General features: G+C 45.0%; 1 protein-coding gene across 3 annotated transcripts; it reads right to left on the bottom strand.

The window, feature by feature from the left end:
• Window positions 1-17,388: 17,388 nt before the first annotated feature.
• Window positions 17,389-21,397, bottom strand: LOC119267320 (E3 ubiquitin-protein ligase At1g12760-like). Of its 3 annotated transcripts, none has more exons than XM_037548685.1 (5): window positions 21,264-21,397; window positions 18,907-19,698; window positions 18,444-18,569; window positions 18,082-18,361; window positions 17,389-17,960 (listed from the first exon to the last, which is right to left on the bottom strand). In XM_037548685.1, exons 2-5 carry the CDS (start codon window positions 19,497-19,499, stop codon window positions 17,727-17,729), a joined length of 1,233 nt encoding a protein of 410 aa, XP_037404582.1. In that variant the 5' UTR covers window positions 19,500-19,698; window positions 21,264-21,397; the 3' UTR covers window positions 17,389-17,726. The 3 variants fall into 3 exon arrangements, with proteins under 3 accessions (XP_037404582.1, XP_037404583.1, XP_037404584.1); XM_037548686.1 differs by lacking the exon at window positions 21,264-21,397 and adding an exon at window positions 21,112-21,220; XM_037548687.1 differs by lacking the exon at window positions 21,264-21,397 and adding an exon at window positions 21,085-21,129.
• Window positions 21,398-21,599: the final 202 nt, after the last annotated feature.

A 21,599-nucleotide genomic window follows, 5' to 3' on the forward strand; every position in this document is an offset into this window, starting at 1 on the left:
TAATGTAAGTTTGCCCATCTCAAGCCTTCAAACTTTGTTGTATATATTTGGTTAGGCATGACTGCAACAGCTGTTTATTTTTGGTGTTTGCATCAAATTGCTTGTTTAAAGTTTATTATGTAGTTCATAAACAAAATTTTGTCCTTTCCCAATTTAAGTTTTCAGTTGTACAACCAAGTTCCTTCTTCATACCATGTAAATTAAACTATACAGAGCAAGTGATCTTCTTTTGCATTGCATGTATGCTTCTGTTCTTCATCTGTAATCCAGTGGTGTGGTGAACCTACCCACTACAGCACAATGTCATACTCTGCAATGTCTTAACTATGAACAATGTCATATCATTCTACTATTATTTAAACCATCTCTTTATTTGCCAATCTGAAATGGTATAAATTGACAGCACACTAACCATTGATACTTATGAGTTCTTGATCTGTAATCCAGTGGTGTCATGAAGCTGCCAACTCCTTCACGATGTCATTTCCTGCCATGTCTTGACCAGAATAATACCATATTGTGTTAATGCAATTTTAAACTGTGTCACTTTATTCATCAGTACGAAATGTGATGAATTGTCAGCACTGATACTTTTATGTGCAAAACCTGTCATCTGTCTGCTTGTTTATCTTTCAGAGTGAGGAAGATATAAGTGTTGAACAAGCGCAGTCTCATCATCTTGCTCAGCTGCTTGCGCTGCAGCTCCCCAGCAGGGCTAACCTTTCTTGAACTCTATTGAAGTGTTGTCGGTTTTGTATATTATTTTGTCGGCGTGTTTATTTGCACTGGTGGCGATCTTTGATGCGCAGTGTATGTAATATGTTGTCTGCTTGTGCTTTATTATCATAGTGGCGAACTTTGATACCCAGTGGATGTAATATGTCGTAATTTCTTTACTGTATAGTCTAGGTTTTTTCTTATTCACGATGCTGCAGTTATTTTACTGTATATATATCATGTCTTCGCAGTAAACCGGCCAAACCGTAAAATTACGGTACATAATCGGGCCGTCATGCAATCATGATGTAGGTTGGGCCTGAAACGTGCCGAACAGCTCACGGGCCGGCAACAGCCCGAAATGAACCCCGGCCCATGATTGTGCGAATCAAATCACGGGCTTTTAACAGGCCAAAATTGTCTCGGTCCTTGTTTGGCCCAATCAGATATCGGCTGCGAGCAGGCCGGATGCAAACCGGGCCGTAGTTAGGCCCAACTATATGATGGGCTTTTAACAGGCCCAAATTAATATAGGGCTGAAATGTTAAACGGGCCCTTAACAGGCCAAAACTAATATCAGGCCGAATTACTAAGTGGGCCTTTAGCAAGTGGGCCCAAAAGCATAGTGTCCAGTTGACGGGCCGAATCTGATATGGGCCATAATTGAGCCCAAAGCCTCTTAAAGGGCTGGACCTGATCTGGGCCGTAATTTGGCCCAGAACGTGGTAGGCTTTTAACGGGCTGGATCTCATATGGGCCACTATTAGGCCCGGAGCGTGGCAGGCCATTAATGTACCAGATCAAATATGGGCCGGCATTTGGCCCAAAATATGGCAGCTAGTTAATGGGCCGGCCTACTAGGGTCCTCAAAATCTTGTGGGCCTACAGCTAGGCCGGCCCATTAATGTAGGCGAAATCTCGTGGGCCTTTAGCTAGGCCGGCCCATTATGATCCGCAAGAATCTTGTGGGCCTTTACCTGGGCCGGCCCATTATGGCACACAAAAATCTTGTGGGCCTTTACCTGGGCTGACCCATTATGTCCCGCAAAATCTTGTGGGCCTTTAGCTGGGCCAGCCCATTATGGTCCGCAAAATCTCATGGGCCTTTAGCTGGGCTGGTCCATTATGGTCCGCAAAATCTTGTGGGCCTTCAGCTGGGCCGACCCATTTAAACTTGATGGGTCGGTCCACGTGTCAACATATCATAGGCGCGTCTCACCCATTGGATGAGTGACACCTGTGCCAACGCAGACCTGACACGTGTCTCCTCCGGCCAATGATGATTTTAGACATGGAAAATCCCCATTGGTCGGGGCTGTTAACGGGTTATCGGATCCAAAACCTGACCCGATAGCTTAACGGCATTCCGTTACGGTGGATGCCATGTGTCGGTCATCCTTGATGAAAGCACTTCTGTGACGCGCGATTTATCGTCATGGAAGTGGACACTTCCGTGATGATAATTTTGGTAATGTCATGGAACACTTCTACGACAGCACAGGTATGACTATCTTGATTCTGTCATAAAATCATCATGGATGTACATGCATGACAAAAAACGTGACCTACTGTGACAAACACGTATCATCACGGAAGTGTATTTTTTTGTAGTGAAACCTGGCTCTGATACCACTATTGGGGAACGCAGTAATTTCAAAAAAAATCCTACGCACACGCAAGATCATGGTGATGCATAGCAACAAGAGAGGAGAGTATCATCCACGTACCCTCATAGACCGTAAGCGGAAGCGTTATGAGAACGCGGTTGATGTATGAAGGAAATATGCCCTAGAGGCAATAATAAAGTTATTATTTATTTCCTTATAATCATGATAAATGTTTATTATTCATGCTAGAATTGTATTAACCGGAAACATAATACATGTGTGAATACATAGACAAACAAAGTGTCACTAGTATGCCTCTACTTGACTAGCTTGTTAATCAAAGATGGTTATGTTTCCTAACCATGAACAATGAGTTGTTATTTGATTAACGGGATCACATCATTAAGAGAATGATCTGATTGACATGACCCATTCCATTAGCTTAGCACCCGATCATTTAGTATGTTGCTATTGCTTTCTTCATGACTTATACATGTTCCTATAACTATGAGATTATGCAACTCCCGTTTACCGGAGGAACACTTTGCGTACTACCAAACATCACAATGTAACTGGCTGATTATAAAGGAGTACTACAGGTGTCTCCAAAGGTACATGTTGGGTTGGCGTATTTCGAGATTAGGTTTTGTCACTCCGATTATCGGAGAGGTATCTCTGGGCCCTCTCGGTAATGCACATCACTTAAGCCTTGCAAGCATTGCAACTAAATGAGTTAGTTGCGGGATGATGTATTACAAAACGAGTAAAGAGACTTGCCGGCAACGAGATTGAACTAGGTATTGGAATACCGACGATCGAATCTTGGGCAAGTAACATACCGATGACAAAGGGAACGACGTATGTTGTTATGCGGTCTAACCGATAAAGATCTTTGTAGAATATGTAGGAGCCAATATGGGCATCCAGGTCTCGCTATTGGTTATTGACCGGAGACGTATCTCGGTCATGTCTACATTGTTCTCGAACCCGTAGGGTCCGCACGCTTAAGGTTACGATGACAGTTATATTATGAGTTTATGCATTTTGATGTATCGAAGTTTGTTCGGAGTCCCGGATGTGATCACGGACATGACGAGGAGTCTCGAAATGGTCGAGACATAAAGATTGATATATTGGAAGCCTATGTTTGGATATCGGAAGTGTTCCGGGTGAAATCGGGATTTTACCGGAGTACCGGGAGGTTACCGGAACCCCTCTATGGGCCATAATGGGCCTCAGTGGAAAAGAGAAGAGGCAGCCCCTCATGGGCCGCGCGCCCCTCCCCTCCCTTGGTCCGAATAGGACAAGGAGAGGGGGCCGGCCCCTCTCTCTCTTTTCCCCCCTCCGTGAATCCTATTCCAACTAGGATTGGGGGGGGGAATCCTACTCCCAAAGGGAGTAGGACTCTCCTGGCGCGCCCTCCTTGGCCGGCCAGCCTCCCCCCCTTTAGTCCTTTATATACGGAGGCAGGGGCACCCCAGAGACACACAAGTTGATCCACGTGATCTTTTCCTTAGCCGTGTGCGGCGCCCCCAGCCACCATAGTCCTCGATAATATTGTAGCGGAGTTTAGGCAAAGCCCTGCTGCTGTAGTACATCAAGATCGTCACCACGCCGTCGTGCTGACGGAACTCTTCCCCGACACTTTGCTGGATAGGAGTCCGGGGATCGTCATCGAGCTGAACGTGTGCTAGAACTCGGAGGTGCCGTAGTTTCGGTGCTTGATCGGTCGGATTGTGAAGACGTACGACTACATCAACCAAACGCTTCCGTTGTCGATCTACTAGGTATGTAGATCACACTTCCCCCTCTCGTTGCTATGCATCACATGATCTTGCGTGTGCGTAGGAAAATTTTTGAAATTACTACGTTCCCCAACAGTGGCATCCGAGCCTAGGTTTTATATGTTGATGTTATATGCACGAGTAGAACACAAGTGAGTTGTGGGCGATATAAGTCATACTGCTTACCAGCATGTCATACTTTGGTTCGGCGGTATTGTTGGATGAAGCGGCCCAGACCGACATTATGCGTACGCTTACGCGAGACCGGTTCTCCCAACATGCTTTGCACAGAGGTGGCTTGTGGGTGACAGTTTCTCCAACTTTAGTTGAACTGAGTGTGGCTACGCCCGGTCCTTGCGAAGGTTAAAACAGCACCAACTTGACAAACTATCGTTGTGGTTTTGATGCGTAGGTAAGATTGGTTCTTGCTTAAGCCCGTAGCAGCCACGTAAAACTTGCAACAACAAAGTAGAGGACGTCTAACTTGTTTTTGCAGGGCATGTTGTGATATGATATGGTCAAGACATGATGCTGATTTTTATTGTATGAGATGATCATGTTTTGTAACCGAGTTATCGGCAACTGGCAGGAGCCATATAGTTCTCGCTTTATTGTATGCAATGCAATCGCGATGTAATGCTTTACTTTATCACTAAACGGTAGCGATAGTCGTGGAAGCACAAGCTTGGCGAGACGACAACGATGCTACGATGGAGATCAAGGTGTCACGCCGGTGACGATGGTGATCACGATGGTGCTTCGGAGATGGAGATCACAAGCACAAGATGATGATGGCCATATCATATCACTTATATTGATTGCATGTGATGTTTATCTTTTATGCATCTTATCTTGCTTTGATTGACGGTAGCATTATAAGATGATCTCTCACTAATTATCAAGAAGTGTTCTCCCTGAGTATGCACCGTTGCGAAAGTTCTTCGTGCTGAGACACCACGTGATGATCGGGTGTGATAGGTTCTACGTTCAAATACAACGGGTGCAAAACAGCTGCACACGCGGAATATTCAGGTTATACTTGACGAGCCAAGCATATATAGATATGGCCTCGGAACACGGAGACCGAAAGGTCGAGCGTGAATCATATAGTAGATATGATCAACATAATGATGTTCACCAATGAAACTACTCCATCTCACGTGATGATCGGACATGGTTTAGTTGATTTGGATCACGTAATCACTTAGAGGATTAGAGGGATGTCTATCTAAGTGGGAGTTCTTTAAGTAAATTAACTGAACTTAAATTTATCATGAAACTTAGTACCTGATAGTATCTTGCTTGTTTATGTTTGGTTGTAGATAGATGGCCCGTGTTGTTGTTCCGTTGAATTTTAATGCGTTCCTTGAGAAAGCAAAGTTGAAAGATGATGGTAGCAATTACACGGACTGGGTCCGTAACTTGCGGATTATCCTCATTGTTGCACAGAAGAATTACGTCCTGGAAGCACCGCTGGGTGCCAGGACTGCTGCTGGAGCAACACCGGATGTTATGAACGTCTGGCAGAGCAAAGCTGATGACTACTCGATAGTTCACTGTGCCATGCTTTACGGCTTAGAATCGGGGCTTCAACGACATTTTGAACGTCATGGAGCATATGAGATGTTCCAGGAGTTGAAGTTAATATTTCAAGCAAATGCCCGAATTGAGAGATATGAAGTCTCCAATAAGTTCTATAGCTGCAAGATGGAGGAGAACAGTTATGTTAGTGAGCATATACTCAAAATGTCTGGGTATAATAATCACTTGATTCAATTAGGAGTTAATCTTCCAGATGATTGCTTCATTGACAGAATTCTCCAATCACTGCCACCAAGCTACAAGAGCTTCGTGATGAACTATAATATGCAAGGGATGAATAAGACTATTCCCGAGCTCTTCGCGATGCTGAAAGCTGCGGAGGTAGAAATCAAGAAGGAGCATCAAGTGTTGATGGTCAACAAGACCACTAGTTTCAAGAAAAAGGGCAAAGGAAAGAAGAAGGGGAACTTCAAAAAGAACGGCAAGCAAGTTGCTACTCAAGAGAAGAAACCCAAACCTGGACCTAAGCCTGAAACTGAGTGCTTCTATTGCAAGCAGACTGGTCACTGGAAGCCGAACTGCCCCAAGTATTTGGCGGATAAGAAGGATGGCAAGGTGAACAAAGGTATATGTGATATACATGTTATTGATGTGTACCTTACTAATGCTCGCAATAGCACTTGGGTATTTGATACTGGTTCTGTTGCTAATATTTGCAACTCGAAACAGGGACTACGGATCAAGCGAAGATTGGTTAAGGACGAGCTGACGATGCGCGTGGGAAACGGTTCCAAAGTCGATGTGATCGCAGTCGGCACGCTACCTCTACATCTACCTTCGGGATTAATATTAGACCTAAATAATTGTTATTTGGTGCCAGCGTTAAGCATGAACATTATTTCTGGATCTTGTTTGATGCGAGACGGTTATTCATTTAAATCAGAGAATAATGGTTGTTCTATTTATATGAGTAATATCTTTTATGGTCATGCACCCTTGAAGAGTGGTCTATTCTTGTTGAATCTCGATAGTAGTAACACACATATTCATAATGTTGAAGCCAAAAGATACAGAGTTGATAATGATAGTGCAACTTATTTGTGGCACTGCCGTTTAGGTCATATCGGTGTAAAGCGCATGAAGAAACTCCATACTGATGGACTTTTGGAACCACTTGATTATGAATCACTTGGTACTTGCGAACCGTGCCTCATGGGAAAGATGACCAAAACGCCGTTCTCCGGTACTATGGAGAGAGCAACAGATTTGTTGGAAATCATACATACAGATGTATGTGGTCCGATGAATATTGAGGCTCGTGGCGGATATCGTTATTTTCTCACCTTCACAGATGATTTGAGCAGATATGGGTATATCTACTTAATGAAACATAAGTCTGAAACATTTGAAAAGTTCAGAGAATTTCAGAGTGAAGTTGAAAATCATCGTAACAAGAAAATAAAGTTTCTATGATCTGATCGTGGAGGAGAATATTTGAGTTACGAGTTTGGTGTACATTTGAAAAATTGTGGAATAGTTTCGCAACTCACGCCACCCGGAACACCACAGCGTAATGGTGTGTCCGAACGTCGTAATCATACTTTACTAGATATGGTGCGATCTATGATGTCTCTTACTGATTTACCGCTATCGTTTTGGGGGTACACTCTAGAGACGGCCGCATTCACGTTAAATAGGGCACCATCAAAATCCGTTGAGACGACGCCTTATGAACTGTGGTTTGGCAAGAAACCAAAGTTGTCATTTCTAAAAGTTTGGGGCTGCGATGCTTATGTGAAAAAGCTTCAACCTGATAAGCTCGAACCCAATCAGAGAAATGTGTCTTCATAGGATATCCAAAGGAAACTATTGGATACACCTTCTATCACAGATCCGAAGGCAAGACTTTTGTTGCTAAATTCAGAAACTTTCTGGAGAAGGAGTTTCTCTCAAAAGAAGTGAGTGGGAGGAAAGTAGAACTTGACGAGGTAACTGTACCTGCTCCCTTATTGGAAAGTAGTGCATCACAGAAAACTGTTTATGTGACACCTACACCAGTTAGTGAGAAAGCTAATGATAATGATCATGAAACTTTAGAACAAGATACTACTGAACCTCGTAGATCAACCAGAGTAAGATCCACGCCAGAGTGGTACGGTAATCCTGTTCTGGAAGTCATGCTACTAGATCATGATGAACCTACGAACTATGAAGAAGCGATGGTGAGCCCAGATTCCGCAAAGTGGCTTTAAGCCATGAAATCTGAGATGGGATCCATGTATGAGAACAAAGTATGGACTTTGGTTGACTTGCCCGATGATCGGGAAGCAATTGAGAATAAATGAATCTTCAAGAAGAAGACTGACGCTGACGATAATATTACTGTCTACAAAGCTCGACTTGTCGCAAAAGGTTTTCGGCAAGTTCAAGGGATTGACTACGATGAGACCTTCTCACCCGTAGCGATGCTTAAGTCTGTCCGAATCATGTTAGCAATTGCCGCATTTTATGATTATGAAATTTGGCAGATGGATGTCAAAACTGCATTCCTGAATGGATTTCTAGAAGAAGAGTTGTATATGATGCAACCAGAAGGTTTTGTCGATCCAAAGGGAGCTAACAAAGTGTGCAAGCTCCAGTGATCCATTTATGGACTGGTGCAAGCCTCTCGGAGTTGGAATAAACGTTTTGATAGTGTGATCAAAGCATTTGATTTTATACAGACTATTGGAGAAGCCTGTATTTACAAGAAAGTGAGTGGGAGCTCTGTAGAATTTCTGGATAGCATAAAGGATACTTGAATAAAAGTTTTTCAATGAAAGACCTCGGTGAAGCTGCTTACATATTAGGCATTAAGATCTATAGAGATAGATCAAGACGCTTAATTGGACTTTCACAAACCACATACCTTGACAAAGTTTTGAAAAAGTTCAAAATGGATCAAGCAAAGAAAGGGTTCTTGCCTGTGTTACAAGGTGTGAAGTTGAGTAAGACTCAATGCCCGACCACTGCAGAAGATAGAGAGAATATGAAAGATGTTCCCTATGCATCAGCCATAGGATCTATCATGTATGCAATGTTGTGTACCAGACCTGATGTGTGCCTTGCTATAAGTCTAGCATGGAGGTACCAAAGTAATCCAGGAGTGGATCACTGGACAACGGTCAAGAACATCCTGAAATACCTGAAAAGGACTAAGGATATGCTTCTCGTATATGGAGGTGACAAAGAGCTCATCGTAAAAGGTTATGTTGATGCAAGCTTTGACACTGATCCGGACGATTCTAAATCGTAAACCGGATACGTGTTTACATTAAACGGTGGGGCTGTAAGTTGGTGCAGTTCTAAACAAAGCGTTGTAGCAGGATCTACATGTGAAGCGGAGTACATAGCTGCTTCGGAAGCAGCAAATGAAGGAGTCTGGATGAAGGAGTTCATATCCGATCTAGGTGTCATACCTAGTGCATCAGGTCCAATGAAAATCTTTTGTGACAATACTGGTGCAATTTCCTTGGCAAAGGAATCTAGATTTCACAAGAGAACCAAGCACATCAAGAGACGCTTCAATTCCATCCGGGATCTAGTCCATGTGGGAGACATAGAGATTTGCAAGATACATACGGATCTGAATATTACAGACCCGTTGACTAAGCCTCTTCCACGAGCAAAACATGATCAGCACCAAGGCTCCATGGGTGTTAGAATCATTACTGTGTAATCTGGATTATTGACTCTAGTGCAAGTGGGAGACTGAAGGAAATATGCCCTAGAGGCAATAATAAAGTTATTATTTATTTCCTTATAATCATGATAAATGTTTATTATTCATGCTAGAATTGTATTAACCGGAAACATAATACATGTGTGAATACATAGACAAACAAAGTGTCACTAGTATGCCTCTACTTGACTAGCTCGTTAATCAAAGATGGTTATGTTTCCTAACCATGAACAATGAGTTGTTATTTAGTTAACGGGATCACATCATTAAGAGAATGATCTGATTGACATGACCCATTCCATTAGCTTAGCACCCGATCGTTTAGTATGTTGCTATTGCTTTCTTCATGACTTATACATGTTCCTATAACTATGAGATTATGCAACTCCCGTTTACCGGAGGAACACTTTGCGTACTACCAAACGTCACAACGTAACTGGGTGATTATAAAGGAGTACTACAGGTGTCTCCAAAGGTACATGTTGGGTTGGCGTATTTCGAGATTAGGTTTTGTCACTCCGATTATCGGAGAGGTATCTCTGGGCCCTCTCAGTAATGCACATCACTTAAGCCTTGCAAGCATTGCAACTAAATGAGTTAGTTGCGGGATGATGTATTATAAAACGAGTAAAGAGACTTGCCGGCAACGAGATTGAACTAGGTACTGGAATACCGACGATCGAATCTTGGGCAAGTAACATACCGATGACAAAGGGAACGACGTATGTTGTTATGCGGTCTGACCGATAAAGATCTTCGTAGAATATGTAGGAGCCAATATGGGCATCCAGGTCCCGCTATTGGTTATTGACCAGAGACGTATCTCGGTCATGTCTACATTGTTCTCGAACCCGTAGGGACCGCACGCTTAAGGTTACGATGACAGTTATATTATGAGTTTATGCATTTTGATGTACCGAAGGTTGTTCGGAGTCCCGGATGTGATCACGAACATGACGAGGAGTCTCGAAATGGTCGAGACATAAAGATTGATATATTGGAAGCCTATGTTTGGATATCGGAAGTGTTCCGGGTGAAATCGGGATTTTACCGGAGTACCGGGAGGTTACCGGAACCCCCCGGGAGCTATATGGGCCATAATGGGCCTTAGTGGAAAAGAGAAGAGGCAGCCCCTCATGGGTCGCGCGCCCCTCCCCTCCCTTGGTCCGAATAGGACAAGGAGAGGGGGCCGGCCCCTCTCTCTCTTTCCCCCCCTCCGCGAATCCTATTCCAACTAGGATTGGGGGGGGGATCCTACTCCCAGAGGGAGTAGGACTCTCCTGGCGTGCCCTCCTTGGCCGGCCAGCCTCCCCCCTTTAGTCCTTTATATACGGAGGCAGGGGCACCCCAGAGACACACAAGTTGATCCACGTGATCTTTTCCTTAGCCGTGTGCGGCGCCCCCAGCCACCATAGTCCTCGATAATATTGTAGCGGAGTTTAGGCGAAGCCCTACTGTTGTAGTACATCAAGATCGTCACCACACCGTCGTGCTTATGGAACTCTTCCCCGACACTTTGCTGGATCGGAGTCCGGGGATCGTCATCGAGCTGAACGTGTGCTAGAACTCGGAGGTGCCGTAGTTTCGGTGCTTGATCGGTCGGATCGTGAAGACGTACGACTACATCAACCAAACGCTTCCGTTGTCGATCTACTAGGTATGTAGATCACACTCCCCCCTCTCGCTGCTATGCATCACATGATCTTGCATGTGCGTAGGAAAATTTTTGAAATTACTACGTTCCCCAACAATGTAGTCATACGTCTTCACGATCCGACCGATCCAAGTACCGAACGTACGGCACCTCCGAGTTCAGCACACGTTCAGCTCGATGACGTCCCACGAACTCCGATCCAGCAGAGCTTCACAGGAGAGTTCCGTCAGCACGACGGCGTGATGACGGTGATGACGTTGCTACCGACGCAGGGCTACGCCTAAGCACCGCTACGATATGATCGAGGTGGATTATGGTGGAGGGGGGCACCGCACACGGCTTGGAACAATCAACTTGTGTGTCCTAGGGTGCTCCCCTGCCCCCGTATATAAAGGAGCAAGGGGGAAGGCTGGTCGGCCCTTACAGGGCGCGCCAGGAGGAGGAGTCCTCCTCCTAGTAGGAGTAGGACTCCCCTTTCCTACTCCTACTAGGAGGGGAAAAGGAAGGAGGAGAGGGAGAAGGAAAGGGGGGCGTCCCCCCCCCCTTCCCTAGTCCAATTCGGACCAGAGGGGGAGGGGGCGCGTGGTCGGCCCTCTCTCTCTCCACTAAAGCCCATGTGGCCCATTACTTCTCCCGGGGGGTCCGGTAACCCTCCGGCACTCCGGTTTTCTCCGAAATCACCCGGAACACTTCCGGTATCCAAATATAGTCGTCCAATATATTAATCTTTATGTCTCGGCCATTTCGAGACTCCTCGTCATGTCCGTGATCACATCCGGGACTCCGAACTACCTTCGGTACATCAAATCACATAAACTCATAATGCTGATCGTCACCAAACGTTAAGCGCGCGGACCCTACGGGTTCGAGAACTATGTAGACATGACCGAGACACATCTCCGGTCAATAACCAATAACGGAACCTGGATGCTCATATTGGCTCCTACATATTCTACTAAGATCTTTATCGGTCAAACCGCATAACAACATACGTTATTCCCTTTGTCATCGGTATGTTACTTGCCCGAGATTCGATCGTCGGTATCTCAATACCTAGCTCAATCGCATTACCGGCAAGTCTCTTTACTCATTCCGTAATGCATCATCCCGCAACTAACTCATTAGTTTCATTGCTTGCAAGGCTTATACTGATGTGCATTACCAAGAGGGCCCAGAGATACCTCTCCGACAATCGGAGTGACAAATCCTAATCTCGATCTATGCCAACTCAACAAGTACCATTGGAGACACCTGTAGAGCACCTTTATAATCACCCAGTTACGTTGTGATGTTTGTTAGCACACAAAGTGTTCCTCCAGTAATCAGGAGTTGCATAATCTCATAGTCATAGGAACATGTATAAATCATGAAGAAAGCAATAGTAGTAAACTAAAACGATCAAGTGCTAAGCTAATGGAATGGGTCAAGTCAATCACATCATTCTCCTAATGATGTGATCCCATTTATCAAATGACAACTCGTGTCTATGGTTAGGAAACATAACCATCTTTGACCAACGAGCTAGTCAAGTAGAGGCATACTTGTGACACTCTGTTTGTCTATGTATTCACACATGTATTATGTTTCCGGTTAATACAATTATAGCATGAATAATAAACAATTATCATGAAATAAGGAAATAAGTAATAACTTTATTATTGCCTCTAGGGCATATTTCCTCCATTCTACTCGTGCATATAACATCTACGCATAGACTTGGCTCTGATGCCACTGTTGGGGAACACAGTATTTCAAAATTTTCCTATGATCACGCAAGATCTATCTAGGAGACGCATAGCAACGAGAGGGGAGAGTGTGTCCACGTACCCTCATAGACCGAAAGTGGAAGCATTTAGTAACGCGGTTGATGTAGTCGAACGTCTTCGCGATCTAACCGATCCAAGCACCGAACGTACGACACCTCCGCATTCAGCACACGTTCAGCTCGATGACGTCCCTCGAGCTCTTGATCCAGTTGAGGCTGAGGGAGAGTTCCGTCAGCACGACGGCGTGATGACGGTGATGATGAAGTTACCGGCGCAGGGCTTCGCCTAAGCACTACGACGATATGACCGAGGTGTGTAACTGTGGGGGGTGGCACCGCACACGGCTAAGAGAAGACTTGTTGTGCCTTTGGGGTGCCCCCTACCACGTATATAAAGGGGGAGGAGAGGTGGCCGGACCTAGGGGGCGCGCCATGGGGGAGTCCTACTTGGACTCCCGGTCCAAGTAGGATTCGGTCCCCCCCTTCCTAGTCCAAGTAGGAGAAGAAGGGAAGGAGGAAGAGAAGAGAAGGGAGGAGGGGGGCGCCGCCCCCTCCCCTTGTCCAATTTGGACTAGGCAAGGGGGGCGCGCCACCTCTGGCCGGCCCTCTCTCTTCTCCACTAAGGCCCATGGTGGCCCATGAACCTCCTAGGGGGGGTCCGGTAACCCCGGTACTCCGAAACTTATCCAAAACGACCCGAACCATTCCGGCGTACGAATGTAGCCTTCCAATATATGAATATTTATGTCTCGACCATTTAGAGACTCCTCGTCATGTCCGTGATCTCATCCAGTACTCCAAACAAACTTTGGTTCATCAAAACACGAAACTCATAATACAAATCGTCATCGAACGTTAAGCATGCGGACCCTACGGGTTTGAGAACTATGTAGACATGACCGAGACATATCCTCGGTCAATAACCAATAGCGGAACCTAGATGCTCACATTGTCTCCTACATATTCTACAAAGATCTTTATCGGCCAAACCACATAACAACATACATTGTTCCCTTTGTCATCGGTATGTTACTTGCCCGAGATTCGATCATCGGTATCATCATACCTAGTTCAATCTCGTCACCAGCAAGTCTCTTTACTCGTTCCATAATGCATCATCCCGTGACTAACTCATTAGTCACATTTCTTGCAAGGCTCATAGTGATGTGCATTACCGAGAGGGCCCAGAGATACCTCTCCGATACACGGAGTGACAAATCCTAATCTCGATCTATGCCAACTCAACAAACACCATAGGAGACACCTATAGAGCATCTTTATAATCACCCAGTTACGTTGTGACGTTTGATAGCACACAAGGTGTTCCTCCGATATTCGGGAGTTGCATAATCTCATAGTCTGAGGAACATGTATAAGTCATGAAGAAAGCAATAGCAGAAAAACTAAACGATCATTATGCTAAGATAATGGATGGGTCTTGTCCATCACATCATTCCCTAATGATGTGATCCCGTTCATCAAATGACAACACATTTCCATGGTCAGGAAACTTAACCATCTTTGATTAACGAGATAGTCAAGTAGAGGCATACTAGGGACACTCTGTTTGTCTATGTATCCACACATGTACTAAGTTTCCGGTTAATACAATTCTACGTGAATAATAAACATTTATCATGATATAAGGAAATATAAATAATAACTTTATTATTGCCTCTAGGGCATATTTCCTTCAGTTTGGACGTTGCCACTGGCCCAGGCACGTGGCCCAGGCGGTGCCGCGCACTCCAGTGCGCCTCTGGCCTCCCATCTGGACGGAAAAGTGGCAACGTGGGGGAGGAGGCTGGTTGCGCCATCAGATCTCAACAGGAGTTAAACTCCAGTGGATCCTCTGCGGCTGCTGGACCCGACGTATCCTCCTCCTACAATCTTCTTCAACGGCAAGTTTCCTGTCTAGTTTTGCCTCCTCCTGAACACTCTCACACCAGGTCACAGTGTGGTATTGTTCAACCTAAACTATACAAAGATGGTTGTGTATGTTGGGGTTCGTTTTGTGCCACAGGTGAATCGCAAAGTGTGAGCGAAGCACTTGGTGAACCACGATGGAAGGAGGCCATGGATGAGGAATATGCTGCTCTCATGATGAACAAAACCTGGCATCTAGTTCCACCAGCCAAGGGGAGGAACATTATTGACTGTAAATGGGTTTACAAAGTAAAAAGGAAATATGATGGCACTATTGACAGGTACAAGGCACGTCTAGTAGCCAAAGGTTTCAAGCAAAGATATGGGATTGACTACGAGGACACGTTTAGTCCTGTAGTAAAGGCTGCTACTATTCGAGTAATTCTTTCAGTTGCAGTGTCTAGAAATTGGTGCATTCGACAGCTAGATGTAAAGAACGCGTTCTTGCATGGTGTTCTAGAAGAGGAAGTGTTCGTGAGGCAACCTCCTGGGCATGAAAATTTAAAATTTCCATGTCATGTTTGTAAGCTTGATAAGGCATTGTATGGGCTGAAACAAGCACCTAGGGCTTGGTACTCCCGCCTATCATTGAAGTTACAGTCTCTAGGATTCTCTCCCTCTAAGGGGGACACATCATTGTTCTTTTACCATCATCATGGGAACACTATTTGTATGCTCATTTATGTTGATGATATTGTTGTTACAAGCTCATCATCTAAAGCAGTTGAGGCTCTTCTCAAGGATTTGAGCAAGGAGTTATCCCTTAAGGACTTGGGTAATCTCCATTTTTTCCTCGGGGTTGAGGTAAAGAACGTGCCAAATGGTATTGTGCTATCACAAGGAAAGTATGTGCAAGAAATGCTTCAGAGGATGGTCATGAAAGGCTGCAAACCGTCGTCTACACCCTTATCCACCTTTGAAAAATTGTCTCTTCATGATGGGGAGGTACTTGGAGCAGAGGACGCCGCCAGGTATAGGAGCATTGTAGGAGCTTTACAATATTTGACACTAACTCGGCCAGATATTTCATATTCAGTCAATAAAGTTTGTCAGTTCTTACATGCTCCTACTACTGTACATTGGACTACAGTAAAGAGGATCCTCAGGTATCTGCAAGGAACTAAGGATCATGGACTCAGACTTGGAAAGTAAGATTCGATGCTAGTAAGTGCTTTTTCATATGCAAATTGGACAGGTTGTCCTGATGACAGGAGGTCAATAGGAGGTTTTGCAGTGTTTCTTAGCAGTAACTTGATCTCATGGAGTGCTCGTAAACAACCCACTGTCTCTCGATCAAGTACAAAGGCGGAGTATAAGGCTTTAGCAAACGCAACTTCTTAAGTTATTTGGGTTCAGAACTTGTTGACGGAATTGGGTGTTCATCATCCAAAGGCAGCCTTGCTTTGGTGCAATAATCTTGGTGCTACATATGTGTCTGCTAATCCTATTTTTCATGCCAGGACAAAGCATATCGAGATTGACTATATTTTGTCCGTGAACGGGTGGCCAACAAATTGTTGAATATCAGGTTTATCCCTACTGGTGATCAGGTGGCAGATGGTTTTACTAAGCCACTCACTCTGCGGCAGTTAGAAGCTTTCAGGCACAATCTCAACTTAGACAGTTGTGATTGAGGAGGAGTGTTAAACAATGTATTCTATGGTATTGTATAAACCGTATAGTTAGCCGTATAGGAGTGGTGGCTTGAGTTGTTAGGTTGTTGTGATTGCTTCCTTGGAGATCAATCCAAACCTAGCGGCATGTATATCTCCTGTAACCAAGCGGACTTGTGCCCTATATTAACACGCAGCGCGTCCCTGCTCAATGCATACGCTTAACCTAGTTTTCACATTGCCAACCCCGGATGGTCACTTGGTGAAAGGAAAATTATTTGTAGGTCAAGCTCACCAAAAGAATGTTGTTATGGGGATGTCTTCACAAGGAGGGAAAAAAAGATCTAACCAAATCTATTGCAAAGTCGGTCCCTACCTATCTAATGAGCGTGTTTAAACTCCTCTTGGGGTTCTGTGATGACCTTAATCAAATGATCGGCAATTATTGGTGAGCTTCTGAGAAAGGGGAGAGGAAAGCACAGTGGAAGGCGTGGGATGCACTACAAGCTCAGTTAGCTACGTTGCCCTAGCCCTTCAGTGGAGTAATTTCCCATTTCTGATGGAGACAGATTGTTTGGAGGCATTTAATCTTCTAAAGGCTAGCTACACTGATAGATCAAGATACACTTTCATGGTGGATGAAATAAAAGTGGAACTAAATACTCGTGCCACTCATGTAAGCCATTTGTTAACGAACTTCGCTACTACCTCTGCCCGGGTTTATTAGACCCCTCTTATTTTGGGCTAAAGTTTGATGATAAAATTAACTAATAAAATGTAAGTTATATGTCACAAAATTTATCCTATGGGAAAGCTCTTTCAAATACGAACTCAACAATATACTTTTTGTATCATATAATTTATAATTTGTTAGTTTTATAGATGGTCAAAAATTTACCCAAAATACAAGGGGGTCCAATAAACCCGGACAGAGATAGATGTCAGAAACACGCTATGGTTTGGACCAGATGTGGTCGTAAATCGCTGTAACGAGGAATGCAACCCTGATATTTGAGTAATACAAAGTATTTTCCCGCAAAAGAATAAGACTCTCGGATGGACTCGAAGTGCGGCATTAATTAGTTACAAGGTCATGAGCTCTCTGCTTTGGAATTTCACATGAAACAGTTCAATTTCTGCATGATTTGGAGACAATTCCAGTGCTCCAACCACTGTTTCCGGTGAATGCCACATTCGATAAATACTGAGTATGATCACTAGCTAAGCAGGTGTGAGTATTTACAATATATACGAGACAATTCCGCCAGAATGGGAGAAATGGACTTGCGTCCTACTTATAGCTTGTCACGTAAAATCAGGAGTTGGTCAGTGTGCACCACGCGAAAGGGCGTGTTCCATCCTCATGCCCATGCTCATGGGACGAAGCAGAAGAACAGCTACCGCTGTGACTCGACGTCGCCTCCTTCCCTGTTCTCATTCTGTTGGTGTTGGCCCTCGGGGCCAGCCTCAGGAGATGCCGCCGTTGAGCCGCCCAGCTCGGACTTGCAGAGAGGGCACAGCGCGTTGATCTTGAGCCACTTGTCGATGCATTCCATGTGAAAGACGTGCCCGCAGGGAAGCTCTCGCAGATCTTCGTTGTTCGAGAACCTTGACAAACAGATGCAGCAAACCTGAAAGAGCCCAGAGGTTCCCAGATGTCAGCTAATCGCGCAACGCGGCACAAATGTGTATGCATGAGCACAAGTTTCCACACTTGATAAGTGTAAAATGGAAAACGGGTGGGAAACTCACGGCGTCTTCCGCGGAGATAGTCCGCTCCTTGTCAGTTCCAGATGCCAGAACGCCACCATTGTCTTCCCCCACATCTCCTCCGTCGCGGATCCTCATCGACTTGTACTTGTACGCCACCAGCGTGTTGATTACTTCTGCGGTAGCGCCTTTGTTCATATCCAGATCCTCGTGGAAGCCTACCATGGAGATTATGCAGGGCAGGCAGCAGCATATCATCGTGCACAGGATGAAAGGCAGTGCATAGCCGATGAAGCCGAATGCAAGGAACACTATACACAGCCTGGAAAATGGTTACAAACAAATAAGCAAGGTACATCCGAGGTGAAAGGAACGTGTCATGCAGAGCACCTAGCAACACACACCTGTACAAGTTAGGAGCGTCATGGACGGAAGAGCGGCCACCGAATATCCACACATTCCCCACAACAAACCACACGGCAAAGAAACAATCCAAGGCCAACTTCAAGCACGCAACCAATGCGTAGACCCTACAAGTAAAAAAATAAATCTTGTTACTTCGTAACTTTAAACATCAGGAAGAATTCAAAACGTTGCATCTCATCCAGGGGGCAGAGTAAAATGATCTAATGTACTCCCTCCGTCCCAAATAAGTGTCTCAACGTTGTACTAACTCTAGTACAAAGTTGTATTAAGCTTGAGACACTTATTTTGGAATGGAGGGAGTATTGAGCAATCCTGAAAGACCTAATGTTTACTCTCATTATTAGTTATGCAGAAGCAGCCAAATCGTGATAGCTAAACTGCTTCTGCAGGTGGTTCAGTCGAAGAGAATGTTCTTTTTTTCACAGGGGAAGAAAATGTTACCTTGGACTTGCAATCGGGAAATTGTTTCTTGGGACTCCAGTGTTGTTATCTTCATTTACAGCTTCTGATGCATGAGCAGATGAAATTGCTGCAAAAGAATCAGACTCGGATATGTTCCTTTGAGATGAACCCTGGGCTGATGGTTCTTGCTCGATGTTCTGGCAATTGCGATGGAGATAGCGCCAATAAAGATGTGGAATAGTAGCAACACAACCTATTATATAGCCAACAACCCACTCAAATAGTGGAGCGCGTGGATGCTCATTCCTTGATACCGACAGGACAGTAGCAGCTGCTATAATCTGACTAACATTTACAATAAGCTCGATTGAGATCCATAAGCCAGAATTCAAAGGATTCTGCTGACGATTGACTTGATCCCTTCTCACGAAAGATGCGCTTCGAAAGTCAGGCATACCGGCTGTGCCAGAACTTTCTGGGACAGGAGGAACTTCATTTGAAGGACCTCTGTTGTGGTTCAACTCATCCAAGTGATTATGATTGTCCGGACGGGATGTTGACGGCGACATCAGATCATTCCTTGGTATGTCGATTGTGTGATCATGACGAGTGACATTTCCAGGGTGATCCATCAGTAAAGGATGCTAATCTGCTGCACGTTCACACTGCGATTCAACAGGAGCGGCTGTAGACTGGAAACCAACCCAGCACCTTAGCTTGACATTTTCCTTGGTATGCAGCAGTTTCCGACAGAATGCTCTATATCTTTCTCACACACTTTGAACCGATGTGTTTCCCCCCTACACCACCTTCAGGTGACTTTTAGTGTACCTGAAGGAAAGGAAAGTTAATTGGAAACTTCAGTTCACTGCAAATCTCTGTCACAAAATTATGAAAGCCTTTGTATAAGGTAAGACATCATATATCAATAGACACGATTGCACTTGAAGGAAAGACCATAGCCTGACTTTATGAAAGATTACAATGATCATATTTAGTGTGTAAGGTAAGCCTCATTTACCATCCCCAATTCCAATGTAATGTTGCAAATTTTGGCATTATAGAATCAACCTTTTCATCAACAGTTTTCCGCAATCCTACAGCTTGACCACAAACCAATTATGCAAGGAAGAGAAAAGGATCAATCTACATTCCGAAGGCACGCCAGAAGTCGATGTTTTTTCCCAGTGGCATGCAACGAGTAGGAACTTAGGAACGATAGGATTAGTGGATCCAATGTAACATCTACCAACCCTAGAAACAAAGATCAATTGTGGCAGACCAAGATACTAGTTCAAACGCCACGTCGACACATTTAGCTCAAATTACAATGAAAACGGAGGAAACAAAAAAGAATGCTGCAATAATGCCCCTCCTAATCATCAATGCTCACCATTCCCCCAAATCACCTGGCCGTCTGATACGCATGGAGAGCAGCAGAAACAGGGAAACCAAATCCAACGGGCATTACTCATAAAAGCAGCATCCATCTCAACCCAACAATGTGGCTATGCGAATTCAATATTCCACATAAACACAACCACAAGATCAAATCCAGTGGCTCACAACAATTCAATCAGACCAGCAAACCCTGAACGCGAATCAGCAAACCCAGAGGCAAACAGAACCACACCCAATTCCGACAATCGGGGCAATGCGGTCTTTGTATGAGGCAAGACGTCTTTTTTTTTCGAAAAGAGGTAAGGCATCATATATCGTTCCACAGGACTACACCTGACTTTATAAAACATCGCGAAGAATGAGGGCATTTGTGCAAGGTAAGCATCGGTCACCATCCAAAGTTCCAATTCTTTTTGTCTAAAAATTTGGCATCACAGAATGTTTCATCAAATGAAAAAAAAAAACATACAATCCTAGAACTTGACCACAGACCAATCATGGAAAACAGGCTAATCAGAATTCCAAAGGTAAACTGCAAGTTAACACACAATCTTTTTTTCCAAGTGGTGTGCATTGGATTAGCGGACCCAATGTGGAAAATACACCTACCAGCACCAGAAACAAAGACCAATTCCGGCAGGCCCCAAACACTAGTTCAAACGGCGCCACAAAATACTAGCTCAACGGAAGGAAACAAGAGCAACGCTCCTCCTAATCGTCAACACCATCAAATCACCGGGACTGGTTCAAAAAAAAAAAATGCATGTGGAGAACGGCAGCTACAGGGAAACCAAATCCAACGGGCATGTTACTCACGCCGTCTCAACCCAGCTACGTACGTACGTGGCTACGAGAATCCGATACCCAGCACGAACACGCCGACAGGAGTAGCCCGGCAGCTCGCAGCCGATTTCAATCGAGCCGGCGAACCTTGCGGCGACCGGCGCCTCCCCCCGACCCGATCCCGGAGCAAGGAAGGGAAGGGACGCACGTACCGGGCAGGGCGGGGGAAGGGGCGGGGCGTGGGCCGAAGCTTGGAGCTATAGGCCTCGTCCTCCTCTGGTCGTCGTCGTCGTCGCGGCGCTCCTGGCGGAAAATTCTATTCTCTCTCCTCCATTTTTGTCTGCTCCGTCGGTGCTTTGCCTTATGTAGGTCAGCGGTCAGGGACGAACAGGTCAAGCGGGGTCAAGCGGGGGCAGCTCGGTAATTATAGATGGAACGCATCGCGGCCGTTCGTGTGGCCAGCGGGGCGGGATCGGACGGCCGGGGGGAGGTGGGCGGGTAGGCCGTTGGCGCGTGCAGGATTAGAAACTTCTTTGTTTGAAAACGGA

Source organism: Triticum dicoccoides, chromosome 3A (genome assembly GCF_002162155.2).
Source record: "Triticum dicoccoides isolate Atlit2015 ecotype Zavitan chromosome 3A, WEW_v2.0, whole genome shotgun sequence".
Classification (NCBI taxonomy): domain Eukaryota; kingdom Viridiplantae; phylum Streptophyta; class Magnoliopsida; order Poales; family Poaceae; genus Triticum; species Triticum dicoccoides.